Source organism: Chiloscyllium punctatum, chromosome 9 (genome assembly GCF_047496795.1).
Source record: "Chiloscyllium punctatum isolate Juve2018m chromosome 9, sChiPun1.3, whole genome shotgun sequence".
In the NCBI taxonomy this organism is placed as follows: domain Eukaryota; kingdom Metazoa; phylum Chordata; class Chondrichthyes; order Orectolobiformes; family Hemiscylliidae; genus Chiloscyllium; species Chiloscyllium punctatum.
Genome location: NC_092747.1, coordinates 66,823,049 through 66,850,191, shown reverse-complemented (window position 1 = coordinate 66,850,191; position 27,143 = coordinate 66,823,049). Strand labels below are relative to the sequence as shown.

General features: G+C 40.5%; 1 protein-coding gene across 13 annotated transcripts in view; it reads left to right on the top strand.

Moving 5' to 3' along the window:
- LOC140481473 (disks large homolog 2-like) overlaps positions 1–27,143 on the top strand; it is a 956,164-nt gene that overhangs the window by 538,636 nt on the left and 390,385 nt on the right. For all 13 annotated transcript variants that reach the window (XM_072577706.1, XM_072577705.1, XM_072577704.1 and 10 more), the window contains one exon: positions 8,844–9,000. In XM_072577706.1, coding sequence (XP_072433807.1) covers positions 8,844–9,000 — 157 coding nt within the window. The remainder of the gene's footprint in view (positions 1–8,843; positions 9,001–27,143) is intronic.

The window sequence follows — 27,143 nt, the reverse complement described above, 5'->3', positions numbered from 1 at the left end:
AGGTTGTAGCTGTGCTGGCATGGGTTTCTTACATTTCAGAATTGCTGATGAGATGCTTCTAACTCAAGTTCATTGACACTATGTGTTGCCTCCTGTTTGTAATCAACAGTCCCTTCAGGTGACATGGTGGAAATCATGGACATTTCCTTCTAGCTGACCATAGAACGTTACTATTCCCACTGCTTGGAGTAACTGTTTTGCCATGGGTAGTACAGGAAGATTCTACATCTCCTGAATTTGAGAACAAATTGGAGAATTTTAGGGCTTTGAAACCTGTTTCGATATTATGATGGTTATGGCTCTTAGTTAGTGATGCTCACATTCTACAAGTGAATAAAAACAATTGGGCATAATGGAATTTTCCTTGTCAGCTTCAAACTACATCCAATTACTATCTATTTGTGCTTGCTACTCTAATCCAACATCTGTATTTTGAAATCCTGTCCCTGTTTTAACCTGTTATTCCTCCATACATTTCTGACCTTAAAACTGTAGCTCCTTTTCTCTGACTAATCTTTCTTGTCTTGAGTTTGACTTTCTAATTGTTCCTTCTTTCTGAATTTGTCTTTCTAACTCCTCTTCTCTGGTTTTAAACTACAGCTGCTGTTCCAGTTTTTATAGCTCTATTTGGGTTAAATTAACCAAGTCAGGTTCCAATTCAATTTCTGTTGTTTACTCTCTTTCTTAACTGAAACTGAAACATTCAGCCAATATTCTCAAGCAATCCTGCATCTGTCTCACTGGAGATCCACATGTTTAGAAATGGCTTTTAAATGATCTACATCTAAGGGCTGTCACTTTTGCCAAATTAAACATTCCCGTTCAATAAGTTCCTGGCAAAGGTCATTATCTTAAATTATTTTAGCACATTTAGAAAACAAACAATCACTGCTGTAAACCTGACTTATTTTCAAATAGTTTGATTCTGGTCTTTATCCTCTACTTGCAAATTTTAGGTAATTCAAACTCTACTTGTTTCAAGATGGATTAAAATCTAACTATTTTAAATTTTAGCTTTGTCTCATTTTGCAATGGATACAGTCATAGACATGAGCCCCCAGTCGTCACTGGCCATGTGACAGTTATGTCTGTTGGTTGTGATAAATGATCCTTTTGGAAGACAGTAAAGGTCAAATGGCCTTCTCCTGACTTCGCTTCTTATATTCTAGAATTCCTACAATTCCTGCTTCTGATCATAATCCACTGACTTCTACTGAAAGTAGCTGTGTGAGAATGCCAGATGAGAATAGCATTGGGCTCAGCTATGATATTTTGTACAAAGTTAAAAATCACACAACACCAGGTTATAGTCCATTTATTTGCAAGCACTAACTTTTGGAGCGCTGCTCCTTCACCAGATGGTTGTGGAGTATCAGATCATAAGAAACAAAATTTATAGTAAAAGTTTACAGTGTGATGTAAATGAAATTATATATTGCAAAAGACCTAGATAGTTTGTTAAGCCGCTCAGCTTTTAGAATGAACATACTGGATTAGTGGTGCTGGAAGAGCACAGCAGTTCAGGCAGCATCCAACGAGCAGTGAAATCGACGTTTTGGGCATAAGCCCTTCATCAGGAATAAAGGCAGTGAGCCTGAAGCATGGAGAGATAAGCTAGAGGAGGGTGGGGGTGGGGAGAGAGTAGCATAGAGTACAATGGGTGAGTGGGGGAGGAGATGCAGGTGATAGATCAAGGAGGAGAGGGTGGAAAAGGAGATAGGCAGGTCGGACAAGTCCGGACAAGTCAAGGAGACAGTGCTGAGCTGGAAGTTTGAAACTAAGATGAGGTGGGGGAAGGGGAAATGAGGAAGCTGTTGAAGTCCACATTGATGCCCTGGGGTTGAAGTGTTCCGAGGCGGAAGATGAGGCGTTCTTCCTCCAGACGTCTGGTGTTGAGGGAGTGGCGGTGAAGGAGGCCCAGGACCTCCATGTCCTCGGCAGAGTGGGAGGGGGAGTTGAAATGTTGGGCCACGGGGCGGTTTGGTTGATTGGTGCGGGTGTCTCGGAGATGTTCCCTAAAGCGCTCTGCTAGGAGGCGCCCAGTCTCCCCAATGTAGAGGAGACCACATCGGGAGCAACGAATACAATAAATGATATTAGTGGATGTGCAGGTAAAACCTTGATGTATGTGGAAGGCTCCTTTGGGGCCTTGGATAGAGGTGAGGGAGGAGGTGTGGGCATAGGTTTTACAGTTCCTGCGGTGGCAGGGGAAAGTGCCAGAATGGGAGGGTGGGTCGTAGGGGGGTGTGGACCTGACCAGGTAGTCGCGGAGGGAACGGTCTTTGCGGAAGGCGGAAAGGGGTGGGGAGGGAAATATATCCCTGGTGGTGGGGTCTTTTTGGAGGTGGCGGAAATGTCTGCGGATGATTTGGTTTATGCGAAGGTTTGTAGGGTGGAAGGTGAGCACCAGGGGTGTTCTGTCCTTGTTACGGTTGGAGGGGTGGGGATTGAGGGCGGAGGTGCGGGATGTGGACGAGATGCGTTGGAGGGCATCTTTAACCATGTGGGAAGGGAAATTGCGGTCTCTAAAGAAGGAGGCCATCTGGTGTGTTCTGTGGTGGAACTGGTCCTCCTGGGAGCAGATACGGCGGAGGCGGAGAAATTGGGAATACGGGATGGCATTTTTGCAAGAGATAGGGTGGGAAGAGGTGTAATCCAGGTAGCTGTGGGAGTCGGTGGGTTTGTAAAAAATGTCAGTGTCAAGTCGGTCGTCACTAATGGAGATGGAGAGGTCCAGGAAGGGGAGCGAGGTGTCAGAGATGGTCCAGGTAAATTTAAGGTCAAGGTGCAATGTGTTGGTGAAGTTGATGAATTGCTCAACCTCCTCGCGGGAGCACAAGGTGGCGCCAATGCAGTCATCAATGTAACGGAGGAAGAGGTGGGGAGTGGTGCCGGTGTAATTACGGAAGATCAACTGTTCTACATAGCCAACAAAGAGACAGGCATAGCTGGGGCCCATACGTGTGCCCATGGCTACGCCTTTGGTCTGGAGGAAGTGGGAGGATTCAAAAGTGAAATTGTAAAGGGTGAGGACCAGTTCGGCCAAACGAATGAGAGTGTCAGTGGAAGGGTACTGTTGGGGACGTCTGGAGAGGAAAAAACGGAGGGATTGGAAACCCTGGTCATGGCGGATGGAGGTGTAGAGGGATTGGATATCCATGGTGAAGATGAGGCGTTGGGGGCCAGGGAAACGAAAGTCTTGGAGGAGGTGGAGGGCGTGGGTGGTATCTCGAACGTATGTGGGGAGTTTCTGAACTAGGGGGGATAGGACAGTGTCGAGGTAGGTAGAAATGAGTTTGGTGGGGCAGGAGCATGCTGAGACAATGGGTCGGCAATTTCCCTTCCCACATGGTTAAAGATGCCCTCCAACGCATCTCGTCCACATCCCGCACCTCTGCCCTCAGACCCCACCCCTCCAACCATAACAAGGACAGAACACCCCTGGTGCTCACCTTCCACCCTACAAACCTTCGCATAAACCAAATCATCCGCAGACATTTCCGCCACCTCCAAAAAGACCCCACCACCAGGGATATATTTCCCTCCCCACCCCTTTCCGCCTTCCGCAAAGACCGTTTCCCTCCGCGACTACCTGGTCAGGTCCACACCCCCCTACGACCCACCCTCCCATTCTGGCACTTTCCCCTGCCACCGCAGGAACTGTATAACCTGTGCCCACACCTCCTCCCTCACCTCTATCCAAGGCCCCAAAGGAGCCTTCCACATCCATCAAAGTTTTACCTGCACATCCACTAATATCATTTATTGTATCCGTTGCTCCCGATGTGGTCTCCTCTACATTGGGGAGACTGGGCGCCTCCTAGCAGCGCTTTAGGGAACATCTTCAAGACACCCGCACCAATCAACCAAACCGCCCCGTGGCCCAACATTTCAACTCCCCCTCCCACTCTGCCGAGGACATGGAGGTCCTGGGCCTCCTTCACCGCCGCTCCCTCACCACCAGACGCCTGGAGGAAGAACGCCTCATCTTCCGCCTCGGAACACTTCAACCCCAGGGCATCAATGTGGACTTCAACAGCTTCCTCATTTCCCCTTCCCCCACCTCATCCTAGTTTCAAACTTCCAGCTCAGCACTGTCTCCTTGACTTGTCCGGACTTGTCCGACCTGCCTATCTCCTTTTCCATCTATCCACTCCACCCTCTCCTCCTTGATCTATCACCTGCATCTCCTCCCCCACTCACCCATTGTACTCTATGCTACTCTCTCCCCACCCCCACCCTCCTCTAGCTTATCTCTCCATGCTTCAGGCTCACTGCCTTTATTCCTGATGAAGGGCTTATGCCCAAAACGTCGATTTCACTGCTCGTTGGATGCTGCCTGAACTGCTGTGCTCTTCCAGCACCACTAATCCAGTATTTGCTTTCCAGCATCTGCAGTCATTGTTTTTACCTTTTAGAATGAACATGTTGGTTTCAGTTCTTTCATATGTCAATCGCAGAACATTTTTAAAGTTACATTCTCAAGTCTGTGATGTCGACCCAGATAATACGTTGAAGGTGTGAGGTGCCCTGTGTGAGACGTCCACCCCTAGAAAACTCTCAATGACTCAAAGATGCATTACAACACCAAGCACTGCTTAAACCAACCAAATTCCACACCCGGAACAAAAGCCATAACATCTACAACTTGCTGCTTTCGAGTCCAACAACCTTAATCGCAAATTGAAACTATAGAATAATCTTGAATGAGCCTCCAGTCTGTTACGTAGCAGGCCAGACCCTCTCAAAACGTTCTAAGCATGTAGGCAAGACTCTGACTTTTCTTATTTTAAAGGCAGATGTCTAGTAGATATTCCAGGAGTGATGCAGCTGGTCAAACTACTCAGCTTTAAGCAAAACCGAATTTATTTGCACACGATAGTTTAAACACAAGCAAAAGAAAACAGAATTTAGAATAACAACTATTTGGAAACACAACCGACTTGAAATGGCAACTTACCGAAGGAGCTGATCCAGTACCTGCAACATCCCAAAAATACACCTGTTGGCAAATAGTAAATTCAAACTCAAGTTCTTACAGGCAGGAGAGATTGCAGGCAAGAAACATCTGTTGAAACATGGAACCTTTTTTTCACAGTGACAGCTTCTCTGCTACAAGCAGTTTCTGACTGTCTGCTAAAACAAACCAAACTAGAAGAATAACTGAAAAATGTGTTGCTGGAAAAGTGCAGCAGGTCAGGTAGCATCCAAGGAGCAGGAGAATCGAGGTTTCGGGCATAAGCCCTTCTTCAGGATGCCTGAAACGTCGATTCTCCTGCTCCTTGGATGCTGCCTGACCTGCTACGCTTTTCCAGCAACACATTTTCCAGCTCTGATCTCCAGCATCTACAGTCCTTACTTTCTCCTAGAAAAATAACCTGAACTGGCAGGACTAGCTAATTCTCTGCCATTTTTAAAAGTAGCCTCATCCAGATATATGGGCACTTCTGCCTTTACAACCTATCTTGGGAAAAAAACAAGGACAAAATAACCTTGTTGAAGTGGCAGCATTTTCACACAGTAGCATCACCAACAAGCCCAGCTTGTTCAATCTTTCCGCATAAAATAACTCCCTCCCCTCCATCTCCAACACCCCTCACCTCCATTCCAGACATCAGTTAAGTGAATCTTCCCTGAATTGCTTCCAACACCTTTATGTCCTTTCTAAGATAGGGAGACCAAAATTGTGCACAGTACTCCAGATATTATCTGACCAGTGCCCATATAAATGTGGAAAAGAATCCCAGTTTTTATGTTCCATAGTTGGCAACATTCCATTTGCCTTCCTAATTACTTGCTGCATACTAATTTTCTGTGACTCCTGTACCAGGATACCCAGATCCCTCTGTACCTCAGAGTTCTGTAATCTTACACAATTTAAGTAATAGGCTGATTTTCTATTCTTCTTACCAAAGTAGAGATTTTCCATATTTCCTACATTATACTCCATTTGTCAAAGTTTTGCCCCTTACTTAATCTAGCCATATGCTATTACAGACACTCATCTGTGAGACCACAAGATGTAGAAGTACAGCACTGATTCCTGTGGCTCACCATTATTTACAGGTTGCCATTCTGAAAATGCCCCCCTTATCCCAACTGTCTGACTTCTCTTAGTTAGTGGGTGTGACTATGACACCATTGGCTCTTTATTAAGTAGCCTAATGTATGGTGCATTACTATTCATCTTCTGAAAATTCAAATATATTGCATCCATTGCGTCCTCTTTTTATATCCTATTGGTCCCTCTTCAAAGAATTGTAGTAAATCTGTCAAGCATGATTTCTTCTTCAAGAAGCCATGTTGATACCGTTTGGTTATGTTATGTATTTCTAAATACACCACTAATACATCCTGTATAATGGACTCTGACATTTTTCCAATATCAGATATTAAGCTGTCTGACCATTATTTACCTGTTTTATATCTGCTTTCCTTGCTGTGTCCTCTTCATATCTTACATTCCTGACTATCTTTGTGTTTTTACTAATCATTATTTTATTTGGTTCATAATTTTAAATTTCATTGTCAAATTTATACTCTTTAAATTGTAGTGCTAATGAGCACATTGACATAAGAATGGTAACAAAACTGAATGGCCAGCCTATAGTTTTGAAATAATTTTCTCAGAAGAGGGGAAGCAAAATACATTTTAAATATTTAATAAATATTTAAATATGTACACAGGCATTTAATTTACGTACTGAAAAAAAAGTCCTTCATTAATAATAATGAAATAGTTTTGTTATTATGATTGAAGAAATTAACATAAATTATAAAGTCTAAAATTCTTAATGCTAATTGTAAATATAAAGCAATATTCAGGCCGTTTGGTTGACTTAATTTCCCATGTGAGTTTTCAGAGAGTTATTAAAAGAAATAAATTCATGAACATGAATATATAAAGGGGTATGAAATGAATTAAAAGGATTTGATTGAAATCTCAGGGTTATTTGATCCCTGACAGTGCAGCAGGTGGGTCTACAGTTGCCTTCAGCTCCTTAGGCTAGAGAACAGATAACTTGCAATTGTTTACACTCTCAATTGTCATTCAGTGGCTTTTACTGTGGTTCTATGTATCAGATGAAGACTTAATTTGATTTATTGTTGTAAGACCAGAACATGTTCATCTATGATGTCCTCCACGGTCAAATAAAGAGTAGACATTCAAATATGAAACTTAGTGGTGGGCAATGCTCGCAAAATCATAACTAAACAAGACCCAGTGTAGCAAAGAAATGGACATAGGCAGAAAGTCGTATTTTTAAAAAGGACGCTGTGCAACTACCCTTGTCCAAACAAATTAAGTCATGTTTGATCCATGGATTTCATATTACCTCTCTCAAACAGTAAGACAATGTATAAATGTCTGTTCACAACGAAATAAAATTATAGACGGTGGAACGTAACTGAAGGCAAGTAGATGTGATTCAGTATTGCTCCCATCTGTTTTTGAGCATAGTTTGTTTTACCTAGATGAAATGTATATTGATATATTTATACATGTAATTGTATTTGGTTTACTTCTGCATTCCTCTTATAAGAAATCAGATATCATTTTCTATGTTTCCAGCTGCATGCTATTCAAGGGAAAACAAACATGAAAGGGAATGAACCAATTAATCCCTGAAACCAAAAATGGGAATTGCACAATTTGCTCGTATCTATTGGCTGCAACGCAAGCCACATGAATGATTTCGGCATGAGATAGCATTGTTGATTGGCTGGTTGCCTGAGCATGGGGCCAATATTTTGATTACCTACCACTAGTTATAGCTAATTTGACCTCTAAAACTAATGTTGCAATGTGGCTGTTGTGGGAGCTAAACCTGGCCTTAGAACAACAGAAGGATGGAACAAAATGGAAGAAAGCAGGCTGTAAAGATTTTCAACATAAGAATATAAGAACACAGAAAAAGAAACAGCAGTTGACCACCCCTTCCACAAGCCTGCTGTCTCTTTCAATTTGATCATGGCTGATTTATCTTTATTTCTCTTTCCTGTTATATTCCCAGAATCCTTGATTCCCTTAATAACCAAAGGTCTATTGATCCCTGCCTTAAACATTACTATGGTTGGAGTTTCCAATGCTTGCTGAGATAGCAAATTTCAGGATTCGCAACCATCTTTTAAATAAAGATAGGTTACCACATCTTAATTTTAAACATTAGGACCCATGACTTTGACCTCTCATTCTAGACTTCCTAATCGGGGAAATATTCTTCCAGCATCAACCTAGAAAACTGAAGATTTTGAAAGGCTGGAATTTCACCACAAGTTTGGGCAGAACACAGAAAATTCATGAACAATTATGAGAAAAGAAATGGGTGCAGTGCACACTCTACAAACTTAAAAATATTTTGCTGAGTGTTTGTTGGGAAGCTACTTGACTTACTTTCAAATTTAAGGTGAAGTTAGGGTGAACATTTTCAAATTTAACTATAATAATAACACACAGCTGTTAAAAAAAGTAAGATTCCATCTCCTCACCATCTTATCCGTTGTAACTGAAAAAGAGTTTTCAAATTAGGAATGATTTCTCTAAAACCTAATTTGACTTTAATTTTTCTTTATTTTTGCCAACTGTTTTTACTTTTGAAACTTCAGTTAATCAGCTATTTGTTTTTGTGCAATTTAATGATTGGCCTTTGAAAAATGCAGACAATATAAATCATGTAACTATTTAAAATCTTTCAGAAATTGGAAATAGAATGGTCAACTCTTTAATGATCCAACTTTTGTGGTTGATTTATTCAGTGTATAAATCACTGGTACATATCCATCTTATTAGCAAATAGATTAAAAGTGGAGAAAATGACTTTCATTTTTTTTTCTACTTACAGGGAACCAAGAAAATTTGTGCTGCACAGAGGATCTGGTGGATTAGGCTTTAACATTGTTGGGGGTGAAGATGGTGAAGGAATATTCATTTCGTTTATCCTGGCAGGTGGACCAGCAGATCTTAGTGGAGAGCTGCGCAGAGGTGATCAAATTCTATCAGTAAGTCTTTTTATTTTGGTGTAGTGATGTTTAAAAAGCTCCTGTTGTGCGATTATTGATGAAGTGTATCCATTGTGTAATATAAACAGGAATGTTGCAGATACCATGCACAAGGAAAGAACTTTGAACAAGAAAGTAATTAATGTCCAACTCTCAACCACCACACCAAAATTAATAAGCAAGATTACCACTCAAAATTGCCTGCAATTGCATGTGATCAGTGTGCTGTGTATGACAATCACACCTCAAGAAGCAATGCATTTATCATTGGAAAGGTGAAGTTAAGGCAGTGGACACAAACCAATAGTGTGTCAAGATAGCCAGGAAGGAAATATGGATGGAACAAGTTGATAGCTGCTGACTGCAGCCTGCAGTTTTAGTGTGGTACTGAAACTAATTGTATTCTGAAAGCAGCCTAAGCTGCATTACACCAATCAGTTTTGGGAAGAAATCCGAAATTGACATTGGGATCCCAATTTTCAGAGAGGGAAGGTTGTGACCTAGACCATTATGGGATACCAAATCAACATTACATATGGCATTCTCTGGTTGATAATAAATCCCTGCATAGTGCAGTATATAGTGCCTGAAAAATAGCTTCTATCTGTCTTAAGTTGTGCTTTGAATAATTATTTATGCATTGCATTTAAATTTCTTAATATGCAAATGCATATAGAAGAATGGACCTTGAGATATTTTATTGTAGAATGTGACCTTGAGATACTTTATTGTATTAGAAAGAGCTTTATAAATATAAATCATTATTGTCATTGATATATAATAATGCCAAACGAATCATAAAGTCACAAAAAAGTCATTTTTAAGTATCAAGCCTGAAGTTGGAATATTTATTGCAATTATTCTTCATAATTTTAAAAAATTACTGTATGGCTTATTCTTTTCTTTGCTAGCACTAAATATTGTGTTTCAGTTTGGCACTTCAGCCAGACTGAACGATTTTTTTCAAATGCTGAATGAAGGAATTCAGATATTGGATCATTGTACCATTTATTTTAATTCTGATCTTTTACATTTAGTTGTTGAAATAAATGATATGAAGAGTGAGAGTTGGAAACTTGCAATTCTCATACACCTAATTGTGTTTGTTTTTGACAAGAATCGATTTTCCAGTGTCAGTGTTATTTTAAAGACACCTATTTTGTAGACCTCAAACAGAATGATGCAATTACAAAGATGGCAGATTATATTTTGGAAGTGGAGATGATTTGCTACTTGTCACTGAACATTAAATTTATTTGATTGCTCTATTTTTGTCCTTATTTTTGCATTAATATGATTTAGAAGTGATACAGGAGGTCCAAACATTAGAGTAAAACAGCATGCACAAATATTGTTTTGTTATTGTTTTTCTCTACTTTCTGTCTCCAGGATTATGCTATCTGTTTTGAATACACTGTCAGTGATATCTTTTACCATGATTGGATTTCAGCTGTATATTCAGATATAGATCCGTTTGTTCTGTAAAATATGTATGTACATTTTTGCACAGACTTCACTTGCTACTTAGGCAAATTATCGATCTTTCTACTCCATCAATATGAAAATTTACAAATAAGCCAGAGGCAATGTTTTTCTGTGAAATTGTTAATACCCTAGAAAAATGAAAGCAACTAATAGAAGCAGTAAGTAGTGAGAACTGTCTGTCTCTAGCTCCCAATAGTTCTCATACTTATTATGTATTGGTGATATTGTGTTTAAATATATATTACGTAGGTAGGCTTCTAGGCAGACTGGATTTACTAGTTTGACAGAACTTGATATGTTCTTGAGAAAAATCTCAAATCAATTTTTTTTCTCTTAGGAATTCTGAACACTGCCAGAAGAGGGCTGTATTCAATCAAACATGAATTTCAGTGTATTTCTTTATGTGATTGTTTACTTTTATAGGTGACAGAAATTCTTGGCATTCTGCATTAATAACAATTTACATTTTATATAACACTATTAATATAGGAAAACACCCCAAGGTGCCTCACAGAAATGTAATAAGACATAAATTGACAATGAAGCAAGTATGAAATATTGAGGCAGAGAGGATGGGGAGTTAGATGTGCTGGTAACTAAAGGCTTTGTCAAAGATGTTGCTTTTAAGGAAGGTCTTAATGAACAAGAAACCAAATGAGAGGGATTAAGCTCAAGGGAGGAAATTCCAGAGCTTACACATAGCCTCCAAAGGTGAGGTGAAGGAAATTTTCTCAAAACTCGCTGTGAAGGAAATAGTCCAGAATTGCAACAGCCCAGAATTATAGGGCTGAAGGAGTTCACAGATATAGAGAAATGCAGGGCATACAGGTATTTGAAATATAAGGAAGAAATTTCTAGTTTGGAGATATTGGGGATCAAAAGCCAAAGCAGATCAGTAACTACTGGGGTGATCAAAGTTTGGGAGAAGATTTGTAGCTCGGGTGCTTGTTGTTGTGGTTCTGTTCGCCGAGCTGGGAATTTGTCTTGCAAACGTTTTGTCCCCTGTCTTGGTGACACCCTCAGTGCTTGGGAGCCTCCTGTGAAGCGCTTCTGTGCTGTTTCCTCCGGCATTTATCGTGGCCTGTCTCTGCCGCTTCCGGTTGTCAGTTCCAGCTGTCCGCTGTAGTGGCCGGTTTATTGGGTCCAGGTCGATGTGTTTGTTGATAGTGTGTGGAGACTAAATGAGAGTACAACTAAATGAGAGTACAACAGCCACTCTCAGACAACAACTCACCAGAACAAAGGACCCGATACCCAACATGAGCAAAACCAATATAGTGTATAAAATCCCATGCAAGGACTGCACAAAACACTACATGGGACAAACAGGAAGACAGCTAACGATCCGTATCCATGAACACCAACTAGCCACGAAATGACACGACCAGCCACACACACAGATGACAAGCAACATGAAATCGACTGGGACAACACTACCATTATAGGGCAAGCCAAACAGAGAACAGCCAGGGAATTCCTAGAGGCATGACACTCATCCACAGACTCTATCAACAAACACATCGACCTGGACCCAATATACCGGCCACTACAGCGGACAGCTGGAACTGACAACTGATTGGGGTGATGCATGAACAAGACTTAATGTGATTTTGGATATGGACAGTAAAGATTAGGGTGAGAAGACGTTAATTGAGTGATCAATACCAGGTCATCCAGAAGGCTATTAGTGCAGTTCTCTGGAAGTGAGAAAATAAAATTGATAATTTTGCGGATGGGTTGAGGAAGAGCCGGAGATGGGTGATATTCCAGGATTGTAAATAGGCTGGTGTAAAGGATGTGCTGTAGAAAGCACAGCACAGTCTCAAATAGGTCAAAAAGTTGTATACAGGGATATGATACAAGTATCCCAAGCTTCATCCTCCAGGAGACCTGATGGTTTGGTGTATACTTCAATCTCCAAACCCCAATAAAATTAGAGATAAAATTAGCTCTCTTCTCTGCAGTCTTGGACAGTGCTAACAAAACAATGTAAAATTTCCTAATACTAACTCATACACCCCTATCAATAGTCCACTATACTCTGCCTTTAAAGTTAAATTTCTGGAAGGCCCTATCTCAGTAGGATTTGAAAATAAACAATGTTAACACCTAAATGTTATTTTGTGTCTGGAAGGATAACGTGAGAAATGAAACTTGTTTAAAAATGACACATAGCCGAGTTCTGGTAAGATTCAGCCTCTGCTGTATGAATTTCCCAGTTTGTTTGCTCAGCCTCTGAATTAAGTTTGTTCATATAAAAGTACCCATTATGAATGAGCAGAACACACTGGTTGCCAAGATTTAATTGAGTAATTTGCCTCCTTATGTTCAAAAGGGTTAAGTAGCTGGAGTGACCTTCCATATGACATATCCCTGGTCTATAAATTACTATACTATACTATATGGAGTCGAAGCAGAGCCAAGGTGCTCTAACAGTCAGACATAATGGTTATAGGCAACATCCTCCTTGTTACTATCCCAATTGGTGCTGATGTATTTGTGGTTATATTTCAGCATAAGTTCTCATTAACAAAATTAGCATACAAATTAGCAGAAGTTTTGGCAGAACTTCTAAGAAATTTTGCAGCTAATGTATTGTATTAATCATAATTTTGAATAAACGGATGCTTTGGGATTAAGAACAGAAATTGCTGGATTATTAGGTCTATGGTAAGAGAAACACGGTAATAATGGCAGAGCTTTAATGATTGGTCCTCCTTGCAATCTGGAAGGTCACTTAAAGATCAGGAACCCAAAAGTTAGTGGAATAGGCTTTGCTTATCAATTACCTCTCTGTAGAATTAAATAGCTGACCTGTCATTTGTAGTGGGAGATTTTGGCATACTTGAAAACATATGCCATTTAAATGTAGAATTCAGTAGGTTTACTCTTAGTATGCCATGTTATTTTCTTCCTTTTAATTCTCTCCCAACTGTCCCTCCTCTGCCCACTCATCTGCTTCTAAGTCCCAACTGGCGAGATTTCTACGTTGCCATACCTTCACAATTCCTGATTAAACTCTTCCTTAGACTCCCCTCAGTGTCAATGGTGTGTCTACAACCCAAGGACTACAACATTTTCAGATTAATGATCTTATGTCAGTTTGTTCTTGATGTAATCCTGTGTGATCTCTTTAGATTAAAAAATAATCACTAGTACAAGTTATTAACTCTAGTTATTTCATTAACTTAAAGCAATTTAATTTGGTAATCAGAAGTAAATGTTTTCCCAGAGAAAAAATTGTATATTCTTGTACAACCTTATTCTGGTGAATAGAACTCAAAAGATGTGATGATCATTTCCTCGTCCTAAAAGAGAAGAACTTTATAGCCACTTGTTTACCTCCATCTTCAACATTCATTCTCTTCACTGCTGAAGTGCAGTGGCATGATTCACTGCAGTAAAGCGCTAAAGCTCTTTTAACAGCACCTTGAATTGAATTAGCTTTATTATCACATGTACTCAAAAGGGTATAATGAAAAGGTTGCAAGTCACCACTTACAGCACCATCTTAGGTACAAAACTTCGCAGGTACGACAGCTTCTTCAATTACAAGATTAGTTATAGTAACAATGTCACAGCACCATCTTAGGTATGTCTCGGTACAGTCCTTTGTTACAGAATAGACCTATTAGAAAGACAAGGGCAGAAGAGGCGTGGGAACAACACTACCTGTAGGTTCCCCTTCAAGTTACAAAATGTCTTGAGATGGAACTGTACTGCAATATCTTCACAGTTGTTCATTAAAAACCCTGGAACTCCTTCAGGACTCCTCCCAAAACTGCTATGAGTGTTCGTGCAGTCCAAGGATTGCAATGGTTTAAGAACTCAACTCACCATCACCTTTGTCAATGCAACTAAGGATGGATAATAACCCAACCTTTGCTCGTATCTCATGAATGAATAAAAAAATTCTATTGTTATGAACATACTGAAAATGGACCATCAATGTTCAACTTTCAACATTTGATTTTCACAATCAAGGTTTTCATGGATTAAAATTAGTTTTGAAAAGCCTACTACTGACCTGGTTGCTTTGATGCCCAGGCAATTACTTGGCAGATCTGGAAGTGGCTTCCACTTTAATCAAGAAGCAACAAAACTCAGCGAGGCATCAATGAATTCACATCTGCTGTTTTATTTACACTTGCATGATAACTTTGAAATTAATCTGCAGAGTGGTCAGTTAAAAAAAAATCTCTGATCTAAACTCAGAATTCATCATGGCTGATCATCCAACTCATTAGCTTAATCCTGCTTTCTCCCCATAACCTTTGATCCCATTCTTCCCAAGTGCTATATCTAGCTGCCTTTTGAAAACATTCTGTGTGTTGGCATCAATTACTTCCTGTGGTAATGAATTACACAGGCTCACCACTCTTTGGGCAAAGAAATATCTCCTCATTTCAGTCCTAAATGGTCTACCCCATTCCTCAGGCTATGACCCCCGGTCCTGGATACACCCAATATTGGGAACATCCTCTCTATATCCACCCTGTATAGTCCTGTTAGGATTTTATAAGTCTCTATGAGACTCTTCTTCCCCACTACCACCACCTCCCCCCCCCCCGCCCCCAACCCCAATTTGTCTGAACTCCAGCAAAAACGATCCTAACATAGTCAATCTCTCCTCATATGTCAGTCCCACCATCTCCGGAATCAGCCTGGTAAACTTTCGCTGCACTCCTCAAGAATAAGAGCGTCCTTCCTCAGAAAAGAGTCTAAAACTGCATCCAGTATTCTACGTGTGGCCTCACCAAGGCCCTGTATAACTGTAACAACACAACCCTGCTCCTGTACTCGAAACCTCTCACAATGAAGATCAACGCACCATTTGCTTTTTTTACTGCCTACTGCACCTGCATGCTTACCTTCAATGACTGGTGCACAAGGACGCCCAAGTCCCACTGCACACTCCCCTCTTCCAATTTACAGCCATTCAGTTGGCAATCTGCCTTTTTGTTTTTGCTTCCAAAGTGAATAACTTCACATTTATCCAAATTATACTACATCTGCCATTGACTTGCCCACTCACCCACATGTCCAGATCATGCTGAAGGATCTCTGCATCCTTATCACAGTTCACCTTCCCACCCAACTTGGTATCATCTGCAAACTTTGAGATGTTACATTTTGTTCCCTCATCCAAATCATTAATATATATTGTGAATAGCAGGGGTCCCAGCACCGATCCCTGTGGCACCCTACTGGTTACTGCCTACCAAATTGAAAAGGACCCATTAATTCTTACTCTTTGTTTCCACTCTACGAACCAGTTTTCTATCCATCTCAATACAATTACCCTAATCCCATGCACTTTTATCTTGCACAATAATCTCTTATGCAGGATTTTGTCAAACGCTTTCTGAAAGTCAAAATATACCACGTTGGTTGGCTCCCCCTTGTCAACTCTACGAGTTACATCTTCATAGAATTCCAACAGATCTGTCAAGCACGATTTTCCCTTCATAAATCCATACTGACTCTTTTTGATCCTGCTACAGGGAACTATTAGACCAGTGAGCCTGACCTCGGTGGTGGGCAAGTTGTTGGAGGGAATCCTGAGGGACAGAATGGACATGTGTTTGGAAAGGCAAGGACTGATTCGGGATAGTTAACATGGCTTTGTGCATGGGAAATCATGTCTCACAAACTTGATTGAGTTTTTTTGAAGAAGTAACAAAGAAGATTGATGAGGGCAGAGCAGTAGATGTGATCTATATGGACTTCAGTATGGCATTCGACAAGGTTCCCATGGGAGACTGGTGAGCAAGGTTAGATCTCATGGAAGACAGGGAGAACCAGCCGTTTGGATACAGAACTGGGCTCAAAGGTAGAAGACAGAGGATGGTGGTGGAGGGTTGTTTTTCAGACTGGAGGCCTGTGACCAGTGGAATGCCACAAGGATCGGTGCTGGGTCCTCTACTTTTTGTCATTTACATAAATGATTTGGATACGAGCATAAGAGGTACAGTTAGTAAGTTCGCAGAGGACACCAAAATTGGAGGTGTAGTGGACAGCGAAGAGGGTTACCTCAGATTACAACAGGATCTGGACCAGATGGGCCAATGGGCTGAGAAGTGGCAAATGGAGTTTAATTCAGATAAATGCGAGGTGCTGCATTTTGGGAAAGCAAATCTTAGCAGGATGTATACACTTAATGGTAAGGTCCTAGGGAGTGTTGCTGAACAAAGAGATCTTGGAGTGCAGGTTCATAGCTCCTTGAAAGTGGAGTCGCAGATAGATAGGATAGTGAAGAAGGCATTTGGTATGCTTTCCTTTATTGGTCAGAGTATTGAGTACAGGAGTTGGGAGGTCATGTTGCGGCTGTACAGGACATTGGTTAGGCCACTGTTGGAATATTGCGTGCAATTCTGGTCTCCTTCCTATCGGAAAGATGTTGTGAAACTTGAAAGGGTTCAGAAAAGATTTACAAGGATGTTCCTAGGGTTGGAGGATCTGAGCTACAGGGAGAGGCTGGAACTGTTTTCCCTGGAGTGTTGGAAGCTGAGGGGTGACCTTCGAGGTTTACAAAATTATGAAGGGCATGGATAGGATAAATAGACAAAGTCTTTTCCCTGGGGTCAGGGAGTCCAGAACTAGAGGGCATAGGTTTAGGGTGAGAGGGGAAAGATATAAAAGAGACCTAAGGGCAACTTTGTCACGCAGAGGGTGGTACCTGTATGTAATGAGCTGCCAGAGGATGTTGTGTAGGCTGGTACAATTGCATCATTTAAGAGGCATTTGGATGGGTATATGAATAGGAAGGGTTTGGAGAGATATGGGCCGGGTGGGACCAGATTGGGTTGGGATATCTTGTCCCCATGGACAGGTTGGACTGAAGGGTCCGTTTCCATGCTGTATATCTCTATGACTCTACTGCTTTCTGAATGGTCTGCTATAAAGTCCTTGATAATGGATTGAAGAATTTTCCCCACTACCAATGTTAAGCTTACTGGTCTACGATTCCCTGTTTTCTCTCTACCTTCCTTTTGAATATTGGAGTGACATTAGCTACCCTGCAAGCTGTTGGAAACGTTCCAGAGTCTGTAGAATCCCGGAAGACAATTGCCAATGCATCCACTATTTCTAGGGCCACTTCCTTAAATACTCTGGGATGTAGATTATCAGACTGTGGAGATTTATCCACCTTCAATTCCTTCAATTATCCCAGCACCATTTCTCTACTAATGTTGATCTCCATCAGTTCTTCCCTCTCCCTGAATCTTGCATTCTCCAACATTTCCGTTATCTGATTTGTATCCTCTTTTGTGAAGACAGAATCAAAGTATGTATTCAATTACTCAGCCATTTCTTTGTCCCCTATTTTAAATGTCCCCAGTTCTGTCTGTAGGGGACCTATATTTTGCCTTCACCAATCTCTTTCTCTTCATGTACCTATCAAAACACATAGTGTCAATCTTTATGTTCCCTGCAAGCTTACTTTTGTATTGCACTTTCCTTCTTAATCAATCTATTGGTCCTTCTTTGTTGAATTTTAAACTGCTCCCAATCCTCAGACGTATTATTTTTCTTGGGTAATGTGTGTGCTTCTTCCTTGGATCAGATACTACTTCTAATTTCCTTTATAAGCCATGGCCATTCTTACCCATTTTGCTTTTGTGCCAGACAGGAATAAACAGTTGTTGTAGTTCCCCAATGTACTCCTTGAACGTTTGCCATTACCTATTCACTGTCATTGACAGTGGCAGACAGCACCACTCCATCCATCAGGATCCTGAGGTCTCTGTTGGCAAATCATGCTATCAGTTTCCCCTTGCCTGTCACGTCCTCCTCTGGGCATTTACAATTGTGCAGTTGAGTTTCCGAGTTCCAGTGCTTGTCTGAGTGAGCAACCATGTTTCAAAGATGTCTCTGGTGCCAAGGATGGCAGTCTATTTTGGGATATTAGGCCAGCAGCAAATTCTTCATGTTGCAGCAAACAGGAGAATTGGGCTAGCTTTGGGCAAAAAAGGCACAAGATAGGTACTTGATGAGATGCATTTGGAAGTGTTGTTTGAGAATACTTGCTGGGCCCCACAGACACAAACCCTCCCTGTGGATACAGCCAAAAACTGGTAAAATGGTAAAGTGATTAAACACATTTTATCAAGATCTGTTTACCATTTCCCATCTAATGCCTTTCTCTTTTGTTTTCTCGTTAGTCAGTGATTTACACATCTTGCCAAATATGATCTTTTACCCTACACCTTACTTTAATACTATGTCTGTTACATGGTTCACAAGAACATTGTTCCCTGCATAGTTCAGGGACTGACCATTCCAATAGTACAGCCCTCACTACCCCAATGCTGGCGTTAGTGCCCCACAAGCCAGAAAGTACTTCTCCCATACTGTCTCCTTCCAAGTTCTGCTCCTCATATTAACTATTCAGAATCTCTTTCCTTATTCTCCTATATCATTGGTACCTCTTTGGACCATGGTGACTAGATTCCCCCCCACACCACCCCTTTTCACTGTATGTTGATCTCCAGTCCAGAGGAATTGTCCTAAGCCCTAGTATTAAGTAAGCATCGCAGCCTTTTGAACCTCATTCATTGCTGTAGAGAACATTCACTACATTGTCACACACTGACACTATTCTTTTTTGTTCCCCTGATTAAATGATTTCCTGTACCATGGTGCCATAGTCAGTTGTCTGACCCAGCTCTCACTTCCAAACTATTAAACAATCAAAGAACCTTAACGTGTTCATTTGCAAAGGCTCCTGTCCACCTAACTTTCCAGAGTCACACCCTCCTTTCCTTGACCAGTGAACAAATCAGAACACCCTATCTTATAGAATGTGACAATCTCCTGGAATAAAATGTCCATGTAACTTGCCCCCTTCCTGATGTGTTTTGCAACTGTAAAATAAGGTGTTTATCTTTCAGCCTCCTGCTGATTAACTGAGAGTCAAAGGCTCTCGAACTTCAAACATTTGGTGCAAGATTATACTAGTGTCCAGGAAATAACACGTTCTGTAATCATCACACATCACCTGCTCCATCATCTTTATTATTTCTTAATTAAAGATTAAATTAATTAATGATTATTTTCATCATGACTTACTGTCTTAAATTAAACCTTAGAACCTAAAAAAACTTTACTACTTAAGAATAAGATAGATAAATGAATAATTCGTTTGTTACTTCCCTTCCACTAGAATCTCTTAAATAATAAGTTAGCTAATTACAGGTTGTTAACTTTTTTTTAAATTCAGCACTTTACACACAGTTCCTATAGGCAGCTGCTCACCAAACAATCAACTTACAATGTTCCTGTGATATCAGTTTGACCTTTCTTCTAAACCCTACATATACAGTATATCCTTCTCTACACTCTGTGTATCTGCCATGAGTCTCTCTCTGTCCACTCCTCTGCCAAATAATCATATAATAGCTTTCCTGCAATGTCACTGTTCACTGTTGCTTTCAAAATGTCTCAGGATACTTTGATCGACTGTACCTCTGGGTCCTGTTAACTGCCTCTCTCAGTTCCTCCACTCTCTAGATGCAACTGACTTGCCTCTCTTGCATCCCCCTTTCGTTCCATCCTCCAGGTGCTGCTGACTGCCAGTCTCAGGTCGTCTGCTTCTCTGCTTTACTTTTGGTGCTTCTGACTGCCTGTGTTAGGATCCTCTGTTCATCTGTTCCTTTAGTAGCTGATGACTGCGAGGATTGGGGCCCTGCTCTTACGCATTCCTTGACCAAAGTGCTGTGCGGAAGAATGTTAGAGGATTTAAACCCAGTAATAGTGAAAAAACACTGATGTTAAGTGAGCAGCCACAATTATGTGTGGTTTGGAGGGAAAATTGCAGATAGTTTTGCTCCCATGCACCCGCTGAATTTGTAGTGGTTCCTGGTTTAAAAGATGCTATTGAAGGAGGCTTCATTATTTGCTACAGTACATTTTGTCTAAGATACATACTGTTGCTACTGGTGATTGGAGTAAATGTTGATAGTAGATGGTAGGGTGTTAATCAAGTGGGCTGCTTTGATCTAGATGATGTTGAGTTTCTTTCACATTGTTGAAGCTGTATGTATCCAGTGAAGTGGAGATTATTCGTTATTCTTGACATGTGCATTGTAGATAGTTAACAGGTTTCTCATGAGTCAGAAGGAGAGTTATTCACAAAAAAATTCTCTCATGCCTGTTGTTGTGGTCACAGTATTTATGTGGCTGGTTCATTCAGTTTTTAGTCAAAGGTAAATACAGGATGTTGGTAGTGTGGGAACTCAGTAAATCGTAATGCTTTTGATTTTAAAAGCAGATGGTCAGATTCTATTCTGTTGAAGATGGTAATTTCCTGGCATTTGTGTTATGCAAAAGTTACTTGCCACTTATGAGCCCTACTTTTTGCTTTGCCCATACTGGCTGCTGAATTCCCTAAATTAGAGAGTGCAGAGTGACAATAATGGAGTCATACCTACACACAACTGTGTCAAAGCTGTTCATGCACTTCTGACCTGATTTAACATGAAAGAATCAGCATCGTTCATCAGTGCAACTAATTTTTCGTGAGAATTCAACCCTAAGTACACGGAGTTTGCAAAGTATTTTGAATGTCACTGTACAAAGGTACAGAATGGCAATGGATGGTCAACCAATAAACAGAATTTAATTTATTAAAGTGTTGACAGCATCTTCACCTGTCCTCACTCATTCCAACCACATGTGAAATCATACGTCATGACAAATGTCAACAAATGTGATTAGGGTTGTATTCTTATGGTGCATTGAAGAAAAGAAACTTTTCTAGTTTCTTATGCAGCATGCCCATGTTGGAAATTGAAATCAATTACTTTGATGGACAGCAAGATGCAATAGCCTTTAATCATACTAGTGAATATAAGGCATATGCATCGGTGAACTAGAATATTCACACTCTGCACCACTTACCAAAAGATAATTACATTGCTAGCCATGCCAGAATTTCGTTATTGACTTCTACATATCCACAAATGACTAGATAATCTTCATCAGTAACTTTGAAGTTTTAAAGTAGCTGACCTTCTTAGCCACAGTACTATTGCAGCAATATTAATGTTAGTAAAACAACTTGTAACATTAAAGTCTGTATGATTTCAATCATTTTGCATGGGCATGAATCTTGTTACAATATGAGAAGTTAAAGGCAGAATTAGTGACAGATAGCGTGCTACTGAAAGTAGTCAGTGTCTAAACCTGAGTGGCTTCACAAAATAAAAGAAGAAATGTCCTGTTTTACACTGTAAACATTGATCTTGCATTGTTTGATAGTACTGTACTTGTATTGTGTGTACGGAACACAAGCCTTCTGAAAGCACTACAGTAACGTTTATTCCATCTTGCCATAAAGCACATTGGAGTGTAAAGATGAAACAAGGATCCGTTGAAGCAGTCAGGTGTCTGCAATAAATTGCTGCATTGGTTTTTTCATTAGAAACTGTAAAGCATGTACACTCTGTTTTAAAAAAATACTGTTAAACTGCACTGTACAAGTCTGCAATTAACTCCATGGCCAACAAAATCATGGAAACCTCTCCAAATCAGCATGTTTAGAGGAGTGCAAGCAGATCCTGAGAATGGAAGTTTTTCTTTCACTCATACAAGATCTACATTTTTAATTTTTTAAAATTCTCTCGTGGGACATGGACATTTATTGCCTGTCCATGGTTGCCTTTGAGAAGGTGATGAGCTGCCCTCTTGAACTGTTTCAGTTCATGTGCTGTAGGTAGATGCACAATGCCATTAGGGATGAAATTTCAGGAATTTAACCCAGCGACAATGAAGGAACAGCAATATATTTCCAAGTTAGGATGGTGGATGGCTTGGAAGAGAGCTTATAGGTGGTGGTGTTCCCATGTATCTGTTGTCTTCTAGATGGAAGTAGATTTTAAAAGTGCTGTCTCAACGTTTTGGGTGAATTTCTGCAGTGGAACTTGTAGCTAGAATACACTGCTGCTACTGAGTGTTGGAGGTGGAGAAGTTGGAAACTTGTGGGTGAGGTGCCAATCAAGCAGGCTGTTTTGTCTTGGATGGTATTAAGCATTTTGGATGTTGTTGGACCCACAACCATTCAGGCATGGGGCATATTCCATCACACTCTTGACTTGTGCCTTGTGGATGGTGGACAGATGTTGGGAGTCAGGGATTGAGTTACTCGCCACAGAGTAACTCCTAGCCTCTGGCCTGCTCTTGTAGTCATGATTTATAGTGAGTCCAGTTGAGATTGTGGTCAGTGGAAGTCCTGAGGATTCAGTTATGATAATGCCATTGAATGTCAGGGGCAGTAGATAGATGGGCTTTTATTGAAGACAGTCTTTGTCTGACAATAGAGTGATGTCAATGTTACTTGCCACTTGTCAACTCAATTCATGGATATGATTGTCAATTGGCTAAGCCAGCATTTATTATTCATCACTAATTGCCCTGGTGGTGATAAACTGTCTTCTTGAACTGCTGCAATCCTTGGGATGTAAGGATACCCATGATGCTGTTAGAAAGAGAGATTACGACGTAGTGACTGCAAAGGAACAGCAATGTAGTACTAATTCAGGATGGTGTGACTTGATAGGGAACTTTTCATGCATCTGCTGTCCACGTCCTTCTCGATGGCAAAGATTGGAGTTTTGGAATGAACTGTCAGAGAAATTTTGATAAGTTACTCCAGTGAATCTTGTAGATGGTACACACTGCACTGCATGTTGCTCATGAAGGAGTGAATGTTGACAGTGGCATGGGGCATGCCATTCAAGCATGTTTCTTTGTCACAGATTATATCAAGTTTCTTGGGTGTTGTTGGAGCTGCAGTCATCCAGGTAAATACACAGCATTCCTCCACACTACTGACCTATGCTTTGAACTGTAACTGAATTGCATTATAATTACTTTATTGGCTAAATTTTATTTGCCTAGAGTGAAAGGAACTGAGGCTGGAGGCTGATAAAATAACTTCTGCTATTTCACCATGAGATAGGTTGCTTTAATCCAAACAGATGAAGGGAGCCAATTTGTATTAGTAGGTTGAATTAAAAGGCCACTTTATCAAGCTGTAGACATTTTGTTGATGTTGTTGTTGTCCCCAACAGATGGGGAGGTGACCAGCTTCACGGAGATCCAACTCCTTCTGGCTGTCCAGGACCTAACAGAGTCAGCAGAAAAGACAGTCTCTTCGTATGAATGAAAGATCCACCTATCAAACTGCTCCAATCCCCAACCCTCACCTAGCTCAAAGGGATTTGCATTGCAATCAGCAAGTCTAACAACCTCAGCAATCTTGAATTTTAATTTTTACCTACTAAGGACATCTTATTTTGAGTGGTCTAACTGAGCATGAGGTTGCATAGTCAATGTAACTGGATTAGTAATCCCAAAGTCCTGGCTAATGCTTCTTGAGAGATGGAATCAAGTGCACCCTGGCAGCAGGAAGAATTTTAATTCAATGGATCAATCAATTTGAAATTGCTAGATGTTTCAGTAATAGTAACTATGAAACCACCACTTGATTCGTTTATATCCCTTTAGGGAAGATTATCTGCCACACTTAAATGCAATGGTCTACATATGACTGCAGATCCACAATAACGTAGTTGACTCTTAATGCCGGATGAAATGGGCTACCAAGCCACTCAAGTTCAAGGGCAGTTAGGGATTGGCAATAAATGCTGGCTAGGTCAGTGGCACACACAAAGCAAGAGAAAAAAACACTCAAATTTCACCCAAACTTTGGGATTCTAAAATTATGCTTTTGACTATGTGCCAAATTTTCACCATAGTAGGAAGTTTGTTTTTGGCTCAGAAATCTGCCACAAAGCAGAAAGTTAAGAAGTGATTCCTTTATCTGCAGGCAGGAAGGTTGGCTTTCAATCTAATTAGGGCAGCAGCATGCTGTCTAAAGTGGAGGATAAATTGGAAGATTTTCCGCTTCAGAGAAGAACCAGGTTACATGATATTTACCTGGAAGGGTGCCCAACACGTTTATGCCCTCTGTCAGTTTCATAAACTTCAATTAGGGTATAGTATAAACAGTCTATAGGGCAGTCTTTGGTTGCATTCTCATGAAGGTAAGCTGAGAAAGCCTGCAGACCTGCCATTGAGTGCCTGCCTCCAGCCAATTGATCTGCTTCCCACCATTTAATCAAGCTGGAAGACAACTAGGAGATCTCCTAAACCTAACTTTAACAAGTCTCTTATTGAGACTAATGAACTACCCACTTCATAAGGATGACCGATCTTTGTGTCCTGACCTCACTTCTCCAATGCCATGAATGATTCCACGAATCTGAACCTGCCAACTGATATCATACTTTTAGGCATCTTACTCCCCACTTCCATCCCAGTTTGGGAGGCCCCAAATATTTAGTCCTATTAATGTATGATCTATTTTGGCCCAGTTGTTACATCACAATACATACATCCTCATCTCTCCTAGAGTTATTTAATCTGTAAGGAAAGACTCAAAGTAAGGTCAAAATATAGGCCAATTAGGGCAAAGTATTTGACAGGGGCTTCTTTGATCTATAAGACCAGCAAATGTAGTCCAGGAGAGTACTCCTTTTTCTGATTATTGTTGCCTAATTCTTGTATGATGTAATCTCCAACCCAGTCAGAAACAAGATCAACTCTAGTTTAAAGAAATCAACAAACCCACATTCATTACATAAACCCAAGGCTAGGTCCCCAGGCTGGCTCTTTTTTTGGAAAATTAAAAGCCTTTGACATGTAACCTCATTGTACCATTAGATAATCTGTAAAACCAGTGGCCTTCCGAAATGATTCAATTGAAATAATAAATTGGCAGGAATACTAGTCCCTATAAATTTCAAATTTATCTTTCTCTGTAATTCTCTGTAGTAAAGAAACTTTTTTTAAAATCAACTTTGCATAATGAGAAACTTTAAATTTGGAATTAAATTTGTAACCTAATTAGGTCCACACCGATATGAAGGAATGTTAACAGGCTTTATTGAACATAACTATATGCAAGAGATAGTTAGTGAGAATGTTGTCTCACTCTTCTGGAATTTTATAGACTCATGCTCAAGTTCCAGGTAATTTGATGTTACGATGACATAGCTCCTTCCATATATTTTTCAAGTGAAGGTGTAGTTACTCATCACAGCCCTCCTGCACAGCCTTTTCAAAGCCTCCATATTAAAAGATCAAAATCCAATGCAACATACTAACCAACATGTTGTATAAATTAAAGGGTGTTTTGCACATACATTTTGCACCTTATTTATTTTCCCTATAGCATTGGCTATATAATCCTTTCAAGTTTGATTACTATAAATCTGCGAGTGATATTATAAGGGGCAGATTATCAGATGAGTACATGGTCCACTCTTGTTCTTCTTTTACATAGAATAAAGTCTATAATGTTTGACGTTTGCTGACACCACAATTACGTGAAGTGCCAAATTAGGGATGGCTATAAAGCGTGGGGGTCCATGAAAAGAATAATTTGGAAGAAGCAAGTTAACATGGGGAAGAATTAAACATTACATTACTGGAAGATAAACAAGGAATTGGATTAAATACAATCAATGGAAAGATACTGAAAAATGTGGATGAAACTTCAGAATTCATATAACTGTTACTAGAATGAGTCCATAAACCTCGGCCACTGACTGCTTGATCTTCAATGTGATCAATTATGTCAGCATCGCCAAATATGAGTCTCAGTCAAGCACAATGGCTGTCAGTTTCACTAGAGTGGTTACATTCTCACAGGTCCAGGAAGTCATTGTACATGTGCTGCTTGTCTCCCTCCAATAAATCTGCAGTGTTTATTAATTAGAAGGGATTATGCACCCTCTCCATTCATATAGTTTAAACTATTAGAAAGTTATCATACATAACATGTATCCAGTGAGGGGCCATGATTCATTCATTTGCTTACAATCACAATGCACTGTCAGACCATTGGTTGTCTGTACATTCATAGTTCTGGGCTGATATTGATATACATAACCAAGCTTCTACTAGAAACAGGGGACAGTAGTTGAAAGAAAGTTTCTAGGTGTATGGGAGATGTCATAGAGTCATATAGCACAGAAACAGACCCTTCGGTCCAACTCATCCGCACCAACCAGACATGCCACTCTGACCTAGTCCCATTTGCCAGCATTTGACCCATATCTCTCTAAACCCATCCTGTTCATATAACCATCCAGATGCCTTTTAAATGTTGTCATTATACCAGCCTCCACCACTTCCTCTGGCAGCTCATTCCATTCAGACACCACCCTCTGCAAGAAAAAAGTTATCCTCCGATCCCTTTTAAATTTTTCCCCTCTCACCTTAAACCTATGCCCTCTACTATTGGATTCTCCTTGGAAGAAAGACCTTGGATATTGCCCCTCGTGATTTTATAAACCTTTATAAGGTCACCTCAGCCTCCGACATTCCAGGGGAAAAAAGCCAGTCTATTCAGCCTCCCAGTATAACTCAAACCCTCCAGACAAAAGTGAGGACTGCAGACGCTGGAAATCAGAGTCTAGATTAGAGTGGTGCTGGAAAAGCACAGCAGGTCAGGCAGCATCTGAGGAGTAGGAAAATCGATGTTTCGGGCAAAAGCCCTTAAACTCTCCAGTCCTGTCAACATCCTTGTCAATCTTTTCTGCCCCCTCTCAAGTCTAACAACATCCTTCCTATAGAAGGACAACCAGAAT